This window comes from Schistocerca serialis, chromosome 2, assembly GCF_023864345.2.
Source record: "Schistocerca serialis cubense isolate TAMUIC-IGC-003099 chromosome 2, iqSchSeri2.2, whole genome shotgun sequence".
NCBI classification, from domain to species: domain Eukaryota; kingdom Metazoa; phylum Arthropoda; class Insecta; order Orthoptera; family Acrididae; genus Schistocerca; species Schistocerca serialis.
The window spans coordinates 143,947,668-143,966,955 of NC_064639.1; the positions used below are offsets into that span (position 1 = coordinate 143,947,668).

A 19,288-nucleotide genomic window follows, 5' to 3' on the forward strand; every position below is an offset into this window, starting at 1 on the left:
GGCGCGATGATCACCGTCGGAAAAGGAGAGCTTCGTACATGTTTCCCAGTTCAGTAGTTGGCTGCCTAAAGTGGTTAAAAATTAATGGCATCCCATTTCATTATTTAAGACGTAAAGTCATAAACACCAGCCAGTCAACACGTCCATGACGGGTACGTTCCTGCTGTAGCCTCCAAATTTGGGCAGCACCTCTAAATGACACTGTAACTACTTGCTTCTGTAAACAATGAGAATTAAAAATTCTTATAAATTTCAGGGGAGGCTCCATTCATCGTGTCGCTGCAGCTACTGCTGGGCGAACGCCTCTACCACAACTGCGGCGGCAGCATCATCACAACCACAGCCGTGCTCACGGCCGCCCACTGCACCTCCGACCTGCAGGTTGTGGTATGTCACTCATCTCTGACGTGTCACGTGATTGTCTTAAGTGTACCAGATCAAAACGCGAGACTAGCGGGACTGCTGGCCTACATATTGCAGGGGACATTTTCTTTGGATACAAAAATGAATGATCACATGAGACACATTTGTCGATAAAGCATGTGGCAGACTTTGCTTCATTTCTTTGACGCTGGGAAAATGGAGTCTAGAAAGGAGATTCCGTATAGTAACCTCACGTAACCCATACTAAAACAGTACTCAGGTATACCAATATCTATTAATACAAACGGGAAGTAGTGAAAGAACACCGTCTGAACTCAAGTATCTGGAAGCCCCTATGTAACTTGCCACTTTACATCACAAGAGGCGGACCCACTGATGTAAGAAGAGACGGCAAATATTGTTAGCAGATTGGGTCAAGTCAGGAGACCTCAGTGACTGAACGTAGGCTAGGGATTGTGTGTCACCTGAGCCACAAATCTATTAGTAACATACCAATCCTTCTGAAGCTGCCCAAGGTGACTGTTAGTGGTGTGATTTTGCAACGGAAATGCGAAAGTGAAGCCGTAGCTAAATGAAGATCAGGCGGTAATCGTCGTCTACTGACCGGTAGGAACCGTCGAGCATTAGAGAGGGTGCATTAGAGAGGGCTGTTGCAAAATATCGCATCAAATCAGCGGAAGGGGTCATTCACTAGTTTCAAAGTCCTGCGAACAAGTCAGCTAGCAGAAACACTGTGCGCAAGGAGAAAAGGATAGTGGGTTACAATAGTCGAGCAGTTCCATGAAAGCAACACATGTCTAGAGTCAGTACTAAGCGACGTTTGGATTGGTCTAAATAGTCACGCCACTGGACAGTGATTGAAAATGAATGGTTCGGTGTCATTTTTCACGCTGTACTGTGTGTTAATCCGATGGAAGAGTTTTGCCGCGTAGTGTAACCGCGCGGTTTGAGGCTCCATGTCACGGTCTGCGCGGCTCCTCCCGCCGGAGGTTCGAGTCGTCCGTCGGTCATGGGTGTGTGTGTGTTGTCCTTAGCATAAGTTAGTTTAAGTTACATTAAGTAGTATGTAAGCATAGGGACCGATGACCTCAGATGTCTGGTCCCTTAGGAATTCACACGCATATGAACATTTGAAGAGTTTGGGTTTGGCGTATGTCTGACAAAAAGTTACCTGCCATTCTATGTAGTGCGAAGAGTTACATACACATCTACATCTACATGGATACTCTGCACATCGTATTTAAGTGCCTGGCAGAGGGTTCATCGAACCACTTTCACAATAACTCTCTATTATCCCAGACTCGAACAGTTCGCGGAAAGAAGGGGCACTTATATCTTTCCGTGCAAGCTCTGATCTCAGATATTTTTATTATGATTACGTTTCTCCCTCTGTAGGTCGATGTCAGCAAAATATTTACGTATTAGGAGGAGAAAGTTGGAAATTCAAATTTCGTGAGAAGATTCCGCCGCAACGAAGAACGCCTTTCTTTTAAAGATGTCCACCCCAAATCCTGTATCATGTCAGTGATACTCTCTTTCCTATATCTCGATAATATGAAAGTGTTGCTCTTCTTTGAACTTTCTCTATATACTGCGTTAATCCTATCTGATTATGATCCCATATAGCGCAGTAGTACTCCAAACGAGGACGGACAAGTGTAGTGCAGGCAGTCTCTTTAGCAGGTCTGTTGCCTCTTCTGAGTGCTTGGCCAATGAAATGCAGTATTTGGTTCGCCTTCCCCACAACGTTTTCTACGTGTTCCTTCCAATTCCTAGGTATTTAGTTGCTCTTACAGCTTGCACTTACAGCCGTTAGATTTAATTTATTTATCATGTAACAGAAGTTTAAAGAACACCTTTTAGCGCTCATGTGGCTGACCTCAAACTTTTAATTTTTAGGTTCAACTGTCAGTTTTCAGACCATACAGCTACAGTTTCTAAACCGTTTCGTAATTTGTTTTGAGCTTCTGATGAATTTACTAGGCGATACAAAACAGCACCATTTGCAAACAACCTAGAACGTCTCCTTAGAGGGCCAATGTAAATAGCTTGGGGAATGCCATAAATCACCTTTAATTTACTCAACGTTTCCGGTCACAGAACTGAGACGATATTCCGTTAGCAAGCAATTTGACTACAAGCCGCTTGTGAGATACAGTGTCAAAAGTCTTCTGAAAATCTAGAAATACGGAAACAATTTGAAATCCCTTGTCAACAGCACTAATACATGGTGCGAGTGAAGAGCTAGTTGTGTTTCACAAGAACGATGTTTTCTAAATCCGTGTTGAGTGTTTGTCAATGGACCGTTCTCTTCGTGGTAATTCTTAATGTTCGAACACAATACATGTTCCAAAATTCTGCAGCATATTGTCGTTCTTCCATGGATTAGTTACACTTTCTTAAGATTTTTTCCTATGAATCACAGTCCAGCACCTGATTTTCCTACCATTTGTTTTATGTGGGCGTTCCACTTAATGTGTCTCAAGATGGTTACTCCTAGATATCTTACGGTAGACAATGTTTTTGGTAGTATGTTATCACCGCTGTAGTTGTACAGTAGTGAATTTCTTCTACCATGTAAGCGCAACGTGTTACACATAGACGGGCGCGGTGGTCTAGCGGTTCTAGGCGCGCAGTCCGGAACCGCGCGACTGCTACTGTAGCAGGTTCGAATCCTGCCTCGGGCATGGATGTGTGTGATGTCCTTAGGTTGGTTAGGTTTAAGTAGTTCTAAGTTCTAGGGGACTGATGACCTCAGATGTTAAGTCCTATAGTGCTCAGAGCCATTTGTTACATATATTTACGTTCAGGGTCAACTGCAAGTCCGTGGACCAATTGTCAATCGTCTGAAGGACATCACAGTGCTCTTGTGTTTCTGCCTTCTTGCAGACAACTGCCTAATCTGTGAGTACCCTTACGGACCTTCGGAATCCAACGCTAGTTTGCTGCATAATGAGCTTTGCTTTCATTAGAAAGTTTGCTTTACCACTGCAATTTTCCACTCGCCCGGATGTCATCATGCTCTCCAAGTATCTAAACTGTGCAACCTGTTCACTTTCACTTTCATTCGGTTTCATTTTCATATCTTCTTTGCCACATAATCTCATCATCTTAGTTTTCTTTGTGTTTATTTTCATTCCGCACTCTTTCAGTCCTTCTCCAAGTATGGACAATATTCACTAAAGAGATTTTGCTAAGTCCAAAAGTAAGCTTGAGGACGGATTTCAGCTAAATAATGAAAGTCAATTTACAAATTTTGCAACCCCCCCCAATTCGTACCAAACCTCCAAAAAATCATTGTTTAGCCGGTGAATCCGTAGACAGTGGCATAAGTGGCGTACAGTATAACTGCCTAAGCTTTCCCAAGCGAGTTTTGCGATTATTAAGCCAGTACGTCCTTCAACTGACTTAGGCAGCCACCGATTACGAATTTTTCCTACCTGTAATGTGGAAACGCTCTTCGTAGTTTTATGTCTCCTTGTAAAGCCGTAACAGCGCCGTTGGATTCTGAAAGTGCGACACTACTGTCAATGTTTTACATAATAAAGCGGGAAGAAGTTTATTTTTTGTGAAAATAGTTTTAACACTTGATGACGTTACGGTGCGTTTGTTTAACAAACACCGTAAAATGAACTTATTCACACTGATCATAAACTAACTATTAACGGAACGAAACCATGGTCTACCGCATGACAAGATCAAATGGCATCTTATTGACGGGTCACGACTGTGGCACCCAGTGCATAATTTGAGCGTACAGTCTGTGTAGTTCGTATAAGATCGTACATCTTCGGTTGTGCCGAAGTTATTAGTTTCTTTATTAATATTAGCGTTTCCCGGCATTGTAAAATAACCGAAACATAGCATTTATGACTCGTAGACTCCTCCTAATGTCTGAGTGACAAAAGATAACTTTTGTTAGCAAACATTTCTTAATAATCACAATCAGTGTCAGCGATGGCTCGTGAGTATGCGTTCCTGGTGTTGACAAATTTTTAGATTCAGATAGATTTGAGAGCCGGCCGCTGTGGCCGAGCGGTTCTAGGCGCTCAGTCCGGAACCGCGCAACTGCTACGGTGGCAGGTTCGAATCCTGGCTCGGGCATGGACGTGTGCGATGTCCTTAGGTTAGTTAGGTTTAAGTAGTTCTAAGTTCTAGGGGACTGATGACCACAGCTGTTAAGTCCCATAGTGCTCAGAGCCATTTTTTATTAGATTTGAGAGTGTGAAATTAATAGCATCTGCGTATAACAGTTATACTTATCAACAATCTTATACAATATAATTGCGTAGGCTACCGCTGCCAGAGTCAGTCGACATAAAAGTTTTCTGGGTTTGGTACCGCGTCATAATGTAAAAACTACTGCTGCTATAGAAAAGCCAACGTTTCGGCCACGATGGCAGCGGCCTTCTTCTGGGTCTGGGTCTGGGTCTGGGTCTTAGACCCATAAGAAGGCCGCTGCAATCGTGGCCGAAACGTTGGCTTTTCTATAGCAGCAGTAGTTTTTACATTATGACGCGGTACCAAAGCCAGAAAACTTTTATGTCGAATCTTATATAACTAAAGCGACTGCGAATAATACTAACATTAATAGTGATAATAATAATAATAATAATAAGATGCATAACTTATCTGACAAAACAAACAATAGTTTTTACCGAATTTTGTTGCTTTGTGCATAACTAAGTACAGTTTAGGGTTGGTTGGTTGTTTTGGGGAAGGAGACCAGACAGTGAGGTCATCGGTCTCATCGGATTAGGGAAGAACGGGGAAGGAAGTCGGCCGTGCCCTTTGAAAAGACCCATCCCGGCATTTGCCTGGAGCGATTTAGGGAAATCACGGAAAACCTAAATCAGGATGGCCGGACGCGGGATTGAACCGTCGTCCTCCCGAATGCGAGTCCAGTGTCTAACCACTGCGCCACCTCGCTCGGTCTACAGTTTAGGGCAATAGCGAAATAATGTGTAGGCTTTCGCAACTCCCAATTTCGCATTTTTGTGTAAGTGAAAGTTTTGGTGTTTTTCCATTTTTCTCAGACGAATGTACACGATCTCTAAGAGATATCAGTCCACGAATTTACTTCGGGGCTGAAAATCAAATATTCTTACGCCGCACCCACACAGCAAGTTGTGCCGTCTGTAGACTTTTCTTGTTAAATGCTCGCTTGTGGTCACGCTTATTTGATTTCGTCAGTCTCTCAATCAAAGGAACGGTTTTTGCGGCTAACTTTCCCTTGTGAGCTAATTTTCTGTTCCCAGAATGAAATTTTCACTCTTCAGTGGAGTGTGCGCTAATATGAAACTTCCTGGCAATTTAAAACTGTTTGCGGGACCGAGACTCGAACTCCGGACCTTTGTCGTTCGCGGGTAAGTTCTCTGGCGACTGTTTGGTATAATTTATTCCTGTTTTCATGCTTGATCAGTGTTCAGTTTTTGACGGGCACGCACGACTCGCGATCTGTCCTCAGAGGTTTACTTTCCTATTAGCATTTAAAATAGACTCAACGTAGGAACAATGAGAGGTCCAAGCTTAACAAGTGCAATATAGAGCGAATGTGAACAACCGTGCTGTCGTGGGTAAGTGGTCACTGTGACATCAACAAATAAGCGGGTGTGAACTATGTTACAACAAAGGAATTCGAGGGTCGGAACTTCCAAAACGGAACGCAACTTCAAAAACGTTAAAAACATTTGTTTTGACTGAGTACAGAGAAACTGTGTGATTGAGAAACTGTTGTGTTCATTTGTTGCAGCTTTTGTGACCAACTATTGTGTTTCCATCATTTCCTTGGGAATGATTGCATTCACATTCATACGAACACCTAAATCGGGCAAGGAGGCATGTCTCACTCACTTACCAGGTGTGTCGGTAACAGATTGGTATCACAGGATAGACGTATTGTCACTAATGCCATGTATGACGCACCAGACGTGTTTCCCGGTGGAGGATACGATTGACTTGTCGCCTTGTTATCAATCGTTTGCGGTTTCCATTTGAAATCCACTTAATTTCGGCTGCTAATAGAGTAGTTGTGCAGAATCAGCGGTCATTATGTCTTACATCCTGCCGTTGCAGACGGACGTTACACCACCGCACAGAAACAAATTTCATTACAGTGAAAAACAAAAATGGGTCAATGCAGTTTCGAACTCGGCTTGCAGCCATGGAAGTTCAACGTCATAATCACTGAACTACGACGCTACTCGCCTATAAGGTTGCTCTATACTGCACACGTTGTTGAACTGTTCACTGTTCCTATTATTCATCATTTTTCGTAGTTCAGTACACCTTCTTCCTATTTTCATGCTTGATTTGACCTGTGTTCCTGTGTTCAGTTTCAGGAGGGCTGTTCTCTGGGGCTATTCACTGGGTTGTTCACTGAACCCTTTTACCACTAAATCTGGAAATCTGTGGGGGGGGGGGGGGGCAGAGGTGTCATGGGAGTTCACCTTGTCAGCGCCTCAAGTGGATTACTGTATGATGAAAAGCATAACTTACTATACTACAGCTCATTCAGAAACCTACACAATAACTTTACTATGAGTAAAACTTGAACATATACTGACGTCCTACCTAATTTTACTACTGTATATAGTGATTAAATTAGCATATCTGAGGAGTGCGCTATCATGTAGCAGTATTTATGTCTAGCGAACAGGGATGAAATTCTGACGCAGTGTGCTACCATCTGGTGTCACTGATGTAAACTTCTAGTTGAGTTCAAAATGGCTCTGAGCACTATGGGACTTAACTTCTGTGGTCATCAGTCCCCTAGAACTTAGAACTACTGAAACCTAACTAATCTAAGGACATCACACACATCCATGCCCGAAGCAGGATTCGAACCTGCGACCGTAGCGGTCACGCGGTTCCAGACTGAAGCGCCTTTAACCGCACGACCACACCGGCCGGCTTCTAGTTGAGTGTCAAGGTCTAACTGTGCACAACGTGAACCGCGTACGTTGTTGATCAAATTCGTATGCATTTGGCCCATAAGGCGATTACGTCAAGCGAGTTGCGAATGCACAAAAGCTCCTTAAAACGTAAGCAACTGATGGTGTGCTCAAGTCCCTGTTGCCACGTTTCACGTAGTCTAGAGGAGCAGTAGCGCGGTAGTGAGGTATCTTTCACATTGTGGCATCTATGTTACGTTTAACAGAGTTTTTTTTTTTTTTTAAAAAAAAAAGTAAATCCGCAAGGTGTCGAAAGTTAGGGTGTTCACGTGCGCTTGTGCTCTTACACAGCAGTCACCACTGATCAATGTACTTTCCCTACGTATCTCTTTGCTGACGTAACGAGTGATTTTCGCTGTGGCATCTCATCCCACTGTCTCGGAAAACACCAGGTGGCCAACTACCTCTGCTAGCCAGCGTGGGAACTTGCTGCTCAATCCTTGATCCGTACATACTGCAGTGCTGATACACCCACTTTACATATTATGTGAAATAACAAAACTGGAAATAAAATGCGCTCTTACGTGTAGATAAGGGATTCCTTACAAGTTCGTAGAACCGCAACCAACCACGGATCTTAGGAATCGCAAAAACTATATCAGACTACGTACAGAGCGCATAGCGGAATGTAAGTTCTTTTGTAGCATTCGATTCGCGAATTGAATGGGAAGAAACACTAACATGTGATACAATGAGAAACACTCTGCGTCATAGTCTTCATAGTGGTTTCTAGATCAGAACAGAATAGATACATTACATATCTTACTGAAAGGGTAGTTTTAATTTTATAGGGACGCTAAGATTGGGTAGTGTACATAGGAAACCAACCCAACATCGGCATACTTCAGTGGTTTGTAGAGATAGTCTAGAGGAACAAACTGAGGATAGGAACGTCGTCCAAAAACTGAACAGAGGCCAACGCCTCCCGTTACGACTCCCTGCCGTCAGGCAACCCTTACGGCAATAAAGTTTAGTTTTTTTACGGTGGCGGACCATAAGCGCAACCCCCAGCAATGGACCAGACAGTATTCTGAGCGCTGGACGGCGTCGAACGCGTCTACACCAGTCACAACAACATTTTATAGGCTGCTAAGCGCAATGGCAACAGTTTTCAACGTAATAGATGGTATTTGCTGCAGCAAGAATAGAATCTTGGCAAGGGTTTCCCTCAACCCTCTCTAGGGTCGCAGGATGAAGTTTCTCAACAGGTGTAACTATGCTCAGTTTTTTCCTCGAGACGCCTTTCACAACTCCTTGACGTTCGTCGTTTACATTTTTTTATTCTCCGAGTAGTCTTCATTCATTGGTGGTTACCTTTTACTGTGACGCATCTGGAGTAAGATGACGTTCTTCCTGGCAAACAAAACGGATTCCACAAAGAGGAACCGCTCTTCACACAGGAAACGCTCTTCACACAGGAACTTCTAAGCAGCAAAGGTAGCAAAACTGAATCATTTTTCCACCCCCTTCAATCCGAAAGCCCTTAGATTCTGAACCATCCTGACGCCCAATAAAATAAGTAATGGGATATGCCTATCTTGTGACACTATTCTAACCTTCTTGATCGGCGAACACAGTACATCACTGTGCATAGAGAGTCTTCCGCAGATGCAGGGATAATTTGCATTGTCTCTCGCGGGAGTATAACGTTACTCATTTATAACGTTTTGCAGGTGATGTATCAAAGTGTTGTTGTAATGTATTAAAGTGTTCTTCAATAATAACTGTAATAATCTTAAGTCGAAATTTGAGAAAAAGAAATCAACAACAAAATGGTAACGTAGATTTATATGACGCTCTGTACTTCACAAAATGTAAAAATGTATTAGTCAGTAATTACATGATCAGAGATTCGCAATTGAATATATTATGATCCGCAAAGTAGATAGGTAGTTACTTAATTAGTTAGTTAGTTACATGTTCCATACATCATTTGAATGACTTTTTTATCCGAATGAAAGGAGTCAATTTACAGGATGTGTATTTGAGATTAGTCATAACATTGCCGAACACATTATTTTTAAAGAATTAATCGCTCTTGATCACAAAATATTTTTTTTAAATATTTTATTTTAATGGTTATCAGTTTCAATCTCCAAGTTGATCAGCAGACCTTTACGTGTCTCCGTAGGCGGTGCTCTAGCAAACCGAGCGGTGCACGAACGTATATCTAGAGACTCACTCATCGAATGTCCCTCCGCTCGGCTTCTCTATATACAACCGAGGCAGACATATAATGGTCTAACGATCGTCGAGATTGAAACAGATAACCATTAAAATACAGTATTTAAAAATATTTTTTTGCGATCAAGACTGATTGTTTCTTTTGAATTTCAGTACTGGTCGCTGGGTTTCCAAAAACGTCATTAAAAATCGTATTTTATTAGCTCAACTGTTAGACGTTTTATGTTATTGGGCAAATGATCCAAAATTTTTGTTGCTTTATACTGAACTCCTTTTTGAGCCACTGACACCTCTAATAATGGGTAATAAAGGTAACTTTCCTCTAATGTTGTAGGTAGGAACATCAATATTCATTTAAAATTGTGATGGATTACTGATTACGAATTTGTTAGTGACTATAGAACAGCGTGCTGAAAATTAATGTCACCGAATGTTTTACGTGAAACATATTAACGCTTTGTAATAAAACAAAACGTGATTAACATTCTACATGCTTATTATTCCTATTTATATATTTATTTCTCAATATAGTTACCATGGCGACGAACACGAGAGACCAATTTGTTCATACCGTCACTCCTGGATGCCTGACTTCGTTGACGAATCCACAGTATCACTTATGCTTGCATCACATTATCAGCCTCAAATTGAAGTAGTGGAAGGTGTTCTTTAAGTTCTGGGAACAGATGAAAATTAGATGAGGGCATGTCGGAGCTGTACGGAGGGTGATCGGTGACAGTTAACCCAAAGCGTCGGATTGTTGCAGCGGTCGCAGCCTTTGTATGTGGCCTGGCGTTGTCATGTCGAAGGAGAGAGCGCTCCATATGTGGACGAACTCTTCTAATTCGAAATCTGCTTACAGCACGCTGTTTCTCACGCAACGTCATTGTAAGGTTGCACCCCAGCAAGTTACACGCTACTGTTCGAACTCCTCTAGCGGCAGCAGGCTGTCATTATGCGGAAATGAAGAATAAAGATGTAGAACACTAGTTTGTTTAAAAATTTCGGATGTGAATTTAGCTATCCCTTCTGCTTTATTTGCTCTTGTCTTCCAAAACTCTTTTACATTCCAGTTCCAATACTGGAGACTATCTCTTCCCTATCGACTCTCTCACGTCACGAGACACGCCCTCCCCTAACAGAGGCCTTCAGCCTACTCTTTCCACCTATCCGCTCTCTACATTTAACAGTGGAATTCCCACTGCAGTCTTAACGTTATCGCCCATGCTTTTAATTTCACCGAGCGTTTTTTCGACTTTTCTATACGCTAAACCAGTCCTTCCTACAATTATTTCTTTTCCGATTTCCTCAAATATTTTATGGAGCCATTTCGCCTTAGGTTCGTTGCATTTCCTATTTTTTTCATTCCTGACTTGTATTCCTGCATCTTCCTGAAATTTTTTTTTGTGTGTCCTTCATTTGTCCCTCAGCTGAAATATTTCTTCTGTTACCAACGGTTTCCTCATAGTTCCCTGCCTTGTACCTACGTTTTCGTTTCCAGCTTCTTTGATTGCTCTTTTCAGAGATGTCCATTCCCCTTGAACTGATCTGCCTACGGTGCTATTCATTATCGCAATATCTGCAACCTCAGAGAACTTCACAGATATTCACTCATTCCTTACTATTTCCGTATTCCACTTATTTGTGGATTCATTTTTCCTCACTAGTACTTTTTTACTTCAGCCTACTCTTCAAATTACTAAATTGTGACTTGAGTCAGCCTCTGCTCCTGGGTACGCCTTACAATCCATTATCTCATTTCGAAATCTCTGTCTGACCATGATGTAATCTAACTGAAACCTTCTGTATTTCTGGCCCTTTTGCAAGTATATCTCCTCATATTGCGATTCTTGAACAGAGTATTCGCTAATATTAGCTGAAATTTTTTGAAGAATATAATTAGTCCTTTCCTACTGTAAACCCACAATCTCTCGTAACCGTTTCCTCTGCTGCTTCCTCTACAACTGCGTTCCAGTGACCTATAACTATTAGATTTTCGTCTCAGTTTTCGTACTGTATTATCCTTTCCATATCCTCATACACTTTCTCTGTCTCTTCATCTTCAGCTTGCGCCGTCGGCATGTATACATGAACTATCGTCAGCGGTGTTGGTTTGCTGTCGATTCTGATAAGAACAACCCGGTCACTGAACTGTCCACATTAACATACTCTCTGCCCTACCTTTCACTCATAACGACTCGTACCACTGTTAGATACACCATTTTCTGTTGCTGTTGATATTGCCCCGTAGTCATCGGACCAGAAATCCTTGTCTTCTTTCCATTTCATTTCGCTGACTTCTGCTGTATCCAGGTTGAGCCTTACCATTTCCCTTTTCAGATTTCCTAGCTTCCCTACCACGTTCAAGCTTCTGACATTCCACGCCCCGACACGTAGAAGGTTATACTTTCGTTGGTTGTTCCATCTTTTTCTCATGGTTCCCTCGCCTTGGCAGTCCCCTCCCCTCCCCGAGATCCGAGTGAGGGACTGTTTCGAAATCTGTTCCCAGTGGAGAGATCATCGTGGCACTTTTTCGATTACATCCTACATGTCATGCGGATACACATCACGTGTCTTTTACGCTCTGGTATCTATTGCCTTCTGCATCCTCATGCCGTTGACCATTGCTGATTCTTCTGCCTTTCAGGGGCTGTTCCCCGACACAAGGGTAAGACAGTGCCCTGAAACTCTGCCCGCTCCTTCATCCGAGACCGAAGACGTTTTAATTTCTACTCAAAGACGTTATTCTTAGACCATGGTAGCGCTAGAAGCGTTGAAATGTCCCTGATGGATCTGTACTACGATGACTTCGAATGAGTAATGCACGTTAGGAATCAATGGGCTCTGCTGACCGACCCGTTCACCTGTTACTGCTTTAGTGCAGACAGGGTCGCCTGTCGTGAAGTTTAGTGTTCAGTTGTACATTACACAGGTGTGTCAGCTACTTTTGATAAGACCGCCGATTGGTCCCTGTGTATATCCACCACCTATCGCCAACACAATGCAGTGAGTTCCCCGGTGCAACTACTCTTTTCGGCTACTTTCTCCTACCTTTTCTGACCCTGAACGGATTCCAGTTCTCTGTCCTAGTAACAAATTCTTCGACGTTGATTACTGCCTAAAGCTATCGCTAAACAACAAGTAAATGAATTTTCGTTTAAAAACTGTTTCTAGTTATTGCAAACAATATTTCCGTGCGCATCAAAATGTCGCTTCGTACATGTAATGTAAAACGAAGTCCTCCGTTATGTGTGGAAAACTTACGTCAACGCCGCAACTGAAGAACAGAAATCGAGAGTCGTGGCAACGAGATTAAACATATATTGCGACAGCTCCAACGGCATTCGAACGCAAGCATCGGTGACCTTTAGCAAACTATACGAGTTTCTCCAAGTTCACGAAATATTAAACACTATCAAGTCATCGACTGAATACCTTCGGCAGCAGCCTGTGGCTGAGGAAGTCGGGTTGAGGGGTACACTTAGAATGCGAGGTCAAGGCCCCTATAATGTCACTCCTTAAAAACAACAACTACCAAAACAAAAAAAATTACAATTTATTCAAGACAACATTCATAAAACAGCTAAGAGACAATCAACACGTGGCCATATTTAAGACAATACCAAAATCACACATAGCTTGCTTCTTAAGCAAGGCGTCACATTATAATCACCAAGACTGACTTAAAGAGATGAGCCACAAAGAGATCACAATAGCGACAAAGATCCTAGTACACCCGGGTAATCGATAGTATCGTGCCAAAGAGCTGGTGTCCAGAAAAGGTGCACTACGGCTCACAGTCAGTTTATTGAAGAAAGCACACAGTGCATAGAAGAAAGCTCAGTTTACATAATGTGTGTCGACAACAAGTGTAATTTATGTTTGTTGGAAAACCAAATAAAGAACATGAAACACAAATGGATAATTTTGATACTGAACCTGTTAACTGATTGCGGCCAGAGTATGTAATTATAAGATGAAGGAGAACTTAGCCAAAAGCTTACGGGTGTTTAACAGGGCTACACGGTCACCTAGTTACCACATACAGCCTGCTGATCTACAATGTATTCTAAATAAAATAACTTATCTGCCCCGCCTTTGCTCTCCCTCCGTCTGTTGCGTCTCGAGAAAGCACTATCGCTTACCTAATGTCTCTTTACGTGACAAGACACCTACTATGGAATAACCTCTCCCGTTACATAACAGAATAATTACTTGGAGAAGAAAGTTGCTGCTTCCTTTATATATAAAACATCATAAAATCACGATGCCTTAATCCCTACTCAGTCTCCATATGTACGCCTCTAACTACCGTCGTAATTTATTACTTTACTTCAAGACAAATTTTCCGATACTTTCCTGTCTTAATTTCACTTTTCGCAGGATTATATACTTTAATGTAATATTTTTAAAGTACACTTTTTTCGTTAGACGATGACAATTATTAAAATAGCTTATAGTTCCGTCCAGAATCACATTCTGCATTTGTTTTTAGGATTAGTGATTTGGACCATATCAGTCATCTTCAGGGCAAAGTATGGTCTTCTTCTCTAAAATTTTGATCTGAAGAGGATAAGAACCGTAAATGTATGAGCTTTAATGTAACAGTGTTTGGAAGTACAAATTATTATTCTTTTCACCTTACAACTGTTGTATAAACTCCTATTCTTTTTTGGATGCAAAGTACATGTTGATCCTACAAAGCAGTGTACAAATTACCCTTAAAATTCTTATGTGGGAACCATAAATTCTCCACTCTCACTGAATATTTATTTACAATTTTGACGTTACTATTTTCACTGTTGACTTTCAACTTTTCTACATATTGAACAGCAATGTCTAAAAAGCAAAACCATTGTCCTGCAGTTTTGTCATTATTCAACTACTCCGAATTTTTTAGTATTTATGATGAAGAGATATTTCGAAAACAAGACAACTTGGTCAGACTGTGAAAGCAGTTCATACGTCTGAAACACTTCCGCACAAATTCTTCACAAATGAGATGACAGTGTCATGATTTCCTTTAAGAAATATTTTCTAACCATGTGTCTGAATACTCTACGATATTTTTGTAGGTTGCTGTAAGATTCGCAATACTAATCTCATGTACCCGTTGTGTTGACAGGCAGTGGCTGGAGCATACAACATCAGCAGTAATTCAAGCACAGAGCAATACGTCCCGGTAATAGAACAGATCCCATACCCTGAGTACAATGAGTAAGTATATTCCACTGCAAGTCTCTGCATTAGAAGTATATGTCATCATTCCACAAAATAATTTAGCTGAACTACGACTTCACCATTGCAACACGTCCTTGCTGACTAAGGTCTTTCCTTTTATTTTATTTAAAAAAAAAAAACACTAAATCTGGATCCCTCAACGCAAACTACGGCTATCTTGAAGTACAAACTGCACATGGCTCCAGGTAAGGTAATCTCATGAAGAAACGATGGTGACGTGCTGAAACACTATACTTTGTCTTAATGGAAAATGTTTTAACGTCATCATACAGAGCATACTGGAATACTTGTAGTGCGTACTTGTGTGTGTGTGTGTGTGTGTGTGTGTGCGTGTGTGTGTGTGTGTGTGTGTGTGTGTACATGAATATCTCATACTACGTCTTTTCAAACGTATATACAGCTCTGTTCGTCCTCTGTACCTCCTTGGTAATAATCTACTGACACTGTTCCAATGTACTCTTTACTTCCCATTTGAACATTCATAAAACTTTTCTCGTGTCTCTTTATTCGATATACTGCTATCTTAAAACCTCTGTTACTTCTCTTTCTCTCCCTTTACGCATTGACAGTGCCAATATGAACATACACAATTATAAATTCATGCCATACAACAAAACATAAATATATAATAATTGCAAGTTGTCGTAATTTGCCAGCTTCTGTTCTCTCTTACTCTCGAGCAACATACGCTTTGAACGAAACATTTTGCACGTCGTCAACATTTATCCATCGTGACATTCTTTTCTCTGCAGTGTTCAGTCCATGTTACAGCTCGCTGTGAAAACATAAACTTTCAGGTGTACAGAGCAAGGACACTTTAGGATGATGCGCCTTGTTTTGTTTATCATTCTGGTACGGACAGTTTCTTTAGTTTCTAAGTCAGTCCAAATTTCTTGAAGTAGTTCATAATGTCATTCTATGTGAGCTGAGTTGGTGATACTTTGCTGTCGCCTCCTGGCTTTCTTGTCTTCGGTTACACAACTTGAGGCCGCAGTGAATGGGCCGACCTTAGGGATCCAACGGATGTCCAGCACGACCCAGCAAGTACGCTGACCAGTCTAGCTATCGCTCGCATTGAGGTTGACCCATCACCAGTGGTGGCGTGGAAGGTCACCTCGGTGCGTGACAGGGTGCGAAGGAGTTGCCTCGGCGGGGGAAGGGGTGGGGCGGAGGTGGCGAACGTAAGGCCTCCCTAGTTAGTCTGACAAACAGGTTCCAGGTGTTACCTGTGGCTGACAATGTTCCGCAGTTAGATGCAGTCACTTGTCCTGTTGGCAGATGAGAGATCCAATGTTACGCCCATTATGGATGCTGTTGGGGCTATGTCTGCCAAAGAGGTGAAGAAACCAGTGTGCATTGTGTATGCATACTGGCTGGAGTCATTCCAGATTAGAACGATTCGTTCCGGATGAACAGCACTTCGTGCAGCATACTGCGGGTGATGACTTACGTCGGTAGCAGTGATATATATTGCTTTGGATCAGAAGAGCTTCTCTCTAGTTTCGAGTGGTTATCTGAAGCGTTAAAAAGTGTCATTTTCGATTGGAACATAAAAGCAGAGCATACCATTTGCAGCATATCGACAGGACCGATTGCGAACCTGTGGTACAGAGGCGACTGGAGGGTCTGAATCAGAAGGTCAGACGGTTTTACGACCGTGAAACTGTAGCTTCGTCGACTTGCGCCATACGGTGGTGGGATTAAATAGATCAGACCATTACACGCAGTAGTCCGCTTCACAGGTAGCGGGGACGATGTGGCGTGGACTGTGCGGTTCTTTAGGTTAGAAGGTTTCGGAGAAACACAAAGAGGGCATCAGTCACAAAGCGTGCAATTCAAACACAGGAACAACATAGATCTAGAAGCAGTCACTATAGCACCTGTAGATTGTCGTAATTGTGTCAGAAAAATACCAGAGCTCCAAGTGGTAATGGAAAGCACTGAGGCCCAAATCGTTTTAGACACCGAAAGTTAGCTGAAGCTGGATATAAACTCAGGTGAAATATTTTCGGAGGACTTAACGGTGTTGGGAAAAGAAAGGGTAAATACAGTTGGAAGTGGCGTATTTGTGCCTGTTACAATTAGTTTATCATGTGGGGAAATTTAAGTAGATAGATCCTGTCAGTCAGTATGGTTAGAGATCATTCTTGGCAACCGGCATGAAATAATAACTGGATCCTTTTACCGACACCGACACCACCTCCCCCCCCCCCCCCCCCCCCCTACCCCCCATTCACCCAACTCAGGTGATACTATAGCCGATAGCTCTAAAGAAAACTTGAGTCTAATTTCAAACACGCTTCATACCGACACAATTATAGTTGGTGGTGTCTTCAATTTACCCTCGATATGTTGGCGAAAATACACGTTTAAATCCGGAGGTACGCATAAAACATCATACTAAATGCCTGCACTACACTTTTCCGTCCTCTTGTGAAGTACTGCAGCGCGGTGTGGGATCCTTACCAGACAGGATTAGCGGAGTATATTAAGAATGTTCAAACAAGGGAAGCGCGTTTTGTATTATCGAGTAACAGGGGAGACAGTGTCACGGACGTGTTACAGGATTTGGGGTGAACATCACTGAAACAAAGGCGTTTCTCGTTGCGGTGGAATCTTATCGCGAAAATTCGGTCCCAAACTTTCTCCTCCGAATGCGCAAATATTTCGTTGACGTCGACCTACATATGAATAAACGATTACCATAATAAAATAAGGCAAATCAGAGCTCACTCTGAAAGATATAGGTGTTCATTTTTCCGCTCGCTGTTCGATAATGGAATAATAGAGAAACAGTGTGAAGATGGTTCGATGAACCCTCTGCCAGGCGCTTAAGCATGATTTATAGAACGGCCAATTAGATGTAGATGTTTATTTAGACAATGCAGATGATGATGTAACGCAGTGCCGTCATCTCAGAACATGTTTTCACTCAGCTAACTTCCGTCATTTACTGAACATAAATAATTATGAAGATCTAACAGACACATTAATCGATGACGGAAACCACAAAAATTCAACTTGATCCATTCATTATACTACCTCATAAATAAGCGGAATTCATTAAATAAATGAAATTGGCTACAGTTTTTTTACATTGATGCTTATCATTTGCATTAATGAAAAATCGTTAATAAAATATGAAATAACGTTGAGAACAATACAGACCGACAAAGCAGATAACACTGTCCAATAAACGCATAACAATTACATAGGGCATCCAGATAAAATTATGGTAGTAATATATTGCAGAGAGACTTATTAATGGTTTTTTCCTTGGATAGGTGTATGGGGTACGAACCCAAACACTTAATACAATAAAAGTTGCTTCGTACCTTAGTGGAATCATCACAGAGAAAATTTAGGTATCGATCGCTGTCTCGCAGTTAACGCTGTTACTTCGGGTAATTAGTTTCGAAAATATGTTACTTCACATATTACTGTTCTAATAGTGGACAGTAAGAAGTATGGAGGTTTTTGTTGGTCCCGTGCTCGTGCGCGGCTAGCCAAAAGATGAAGGCAACCAACCGCTTGACATAAACGGGAAATTCTGCTGCAGGTCTTGGTCCGGCACAAGTTTTAATATGTTATTGATAGTGTGAAAAGGCACAGTACATCACGAGTTTCTTTTCGTGGTGAAGTTATATAACTGTGTCCAGAGTCGCGGTTTATTTTACTTGCGTAGCGGCTACCGGTTTCGGTCCACTCTACCATCCTCAGGCCATTGGCATACATGCTCGGGAAACTAGCGTGACGACTGCGTACCAGATGATGTACCGAAACAGGTAGCCAGGTGGAAAAATAAATAAACTCCGACTCAGAACACCGACATAGACTTTTTCAGTTCCGTATACTTGGATAACTGAAGAGATATTGAACTGAATTGATGAAAGGCGAAAATATGAAAACGCCGTAAATGAAGAAGGCGAAAAGGAGTACAAATGTCTGAAAACGAGATCGACAGGAAGTGCAAAGTGGCTAATCAGGGATGCCTAGAGGACAAATGGAAGGATGTAGAAGCATATATCACTACAGGAAAGAGAGATGCCGTCTACAGGAAAATTAAAGAGGCTTTAGGAGAAAAGAAAACCACCTGGATGAATATCAAGATCTCAGATGGAAAACCAGTCCTAAGCGAAGGAAGAAGGCAGAAAGGTGGAAGGGGTATATAGAGGGTCCATATAAGGGAGATAGGGCGATATTATGGAAATGGAAGACGACGTAGACGAGGGTAAAATGGGAGATATGATACTGCGTGAAGAATCAGACAGAGCTCTGAGAGACCTAAGTCGATTCAAGGCCCCGGGTGTAGACAACATTCCATTAGAACTACTGATAGCCTTGAGAGAGCCAGCCATGAGAGAACTCTACCGTCTGGTGAGCAAGATATATCAGACAGGCGAAATACCCTCAGACTTCAAGAAGAATAAAATAATTCATACTTTAATATGAAAATTACCGAACTATCAGTTTAATAAGTCACGGCTGCAGAATATTAACACGAATTCTTTATAGACGAATGGAAA

The 19,288-nt window shown here is 41.9% G+C and overlaps 1 protein-coding gene across 1 annotated transcript in view; it reads left to right on the forward strand.

The window, feature by feature from the left end:
- The window catches only part of LOC126455798 (coagulation factor IX-like), a 126,764-nt gene that overhangs the window by 72,076 nt on the left and 35,400 nt on the right, over window positions 1-19,288 (forward strand). The window contains exons 9-10 of the mRNA XM_050091558.1: window positions 257-387; window positions 14,647-14,738. Of these exons, the coding sequence (XP_049947515.1) occupies window positions 257-387; window positions 14,647-14,738 (223 nt within the window). The remainder of the gene's footprint in view (window positions 1-256; window positions 388-14,646; window positions 14,739-19,288) is intronic.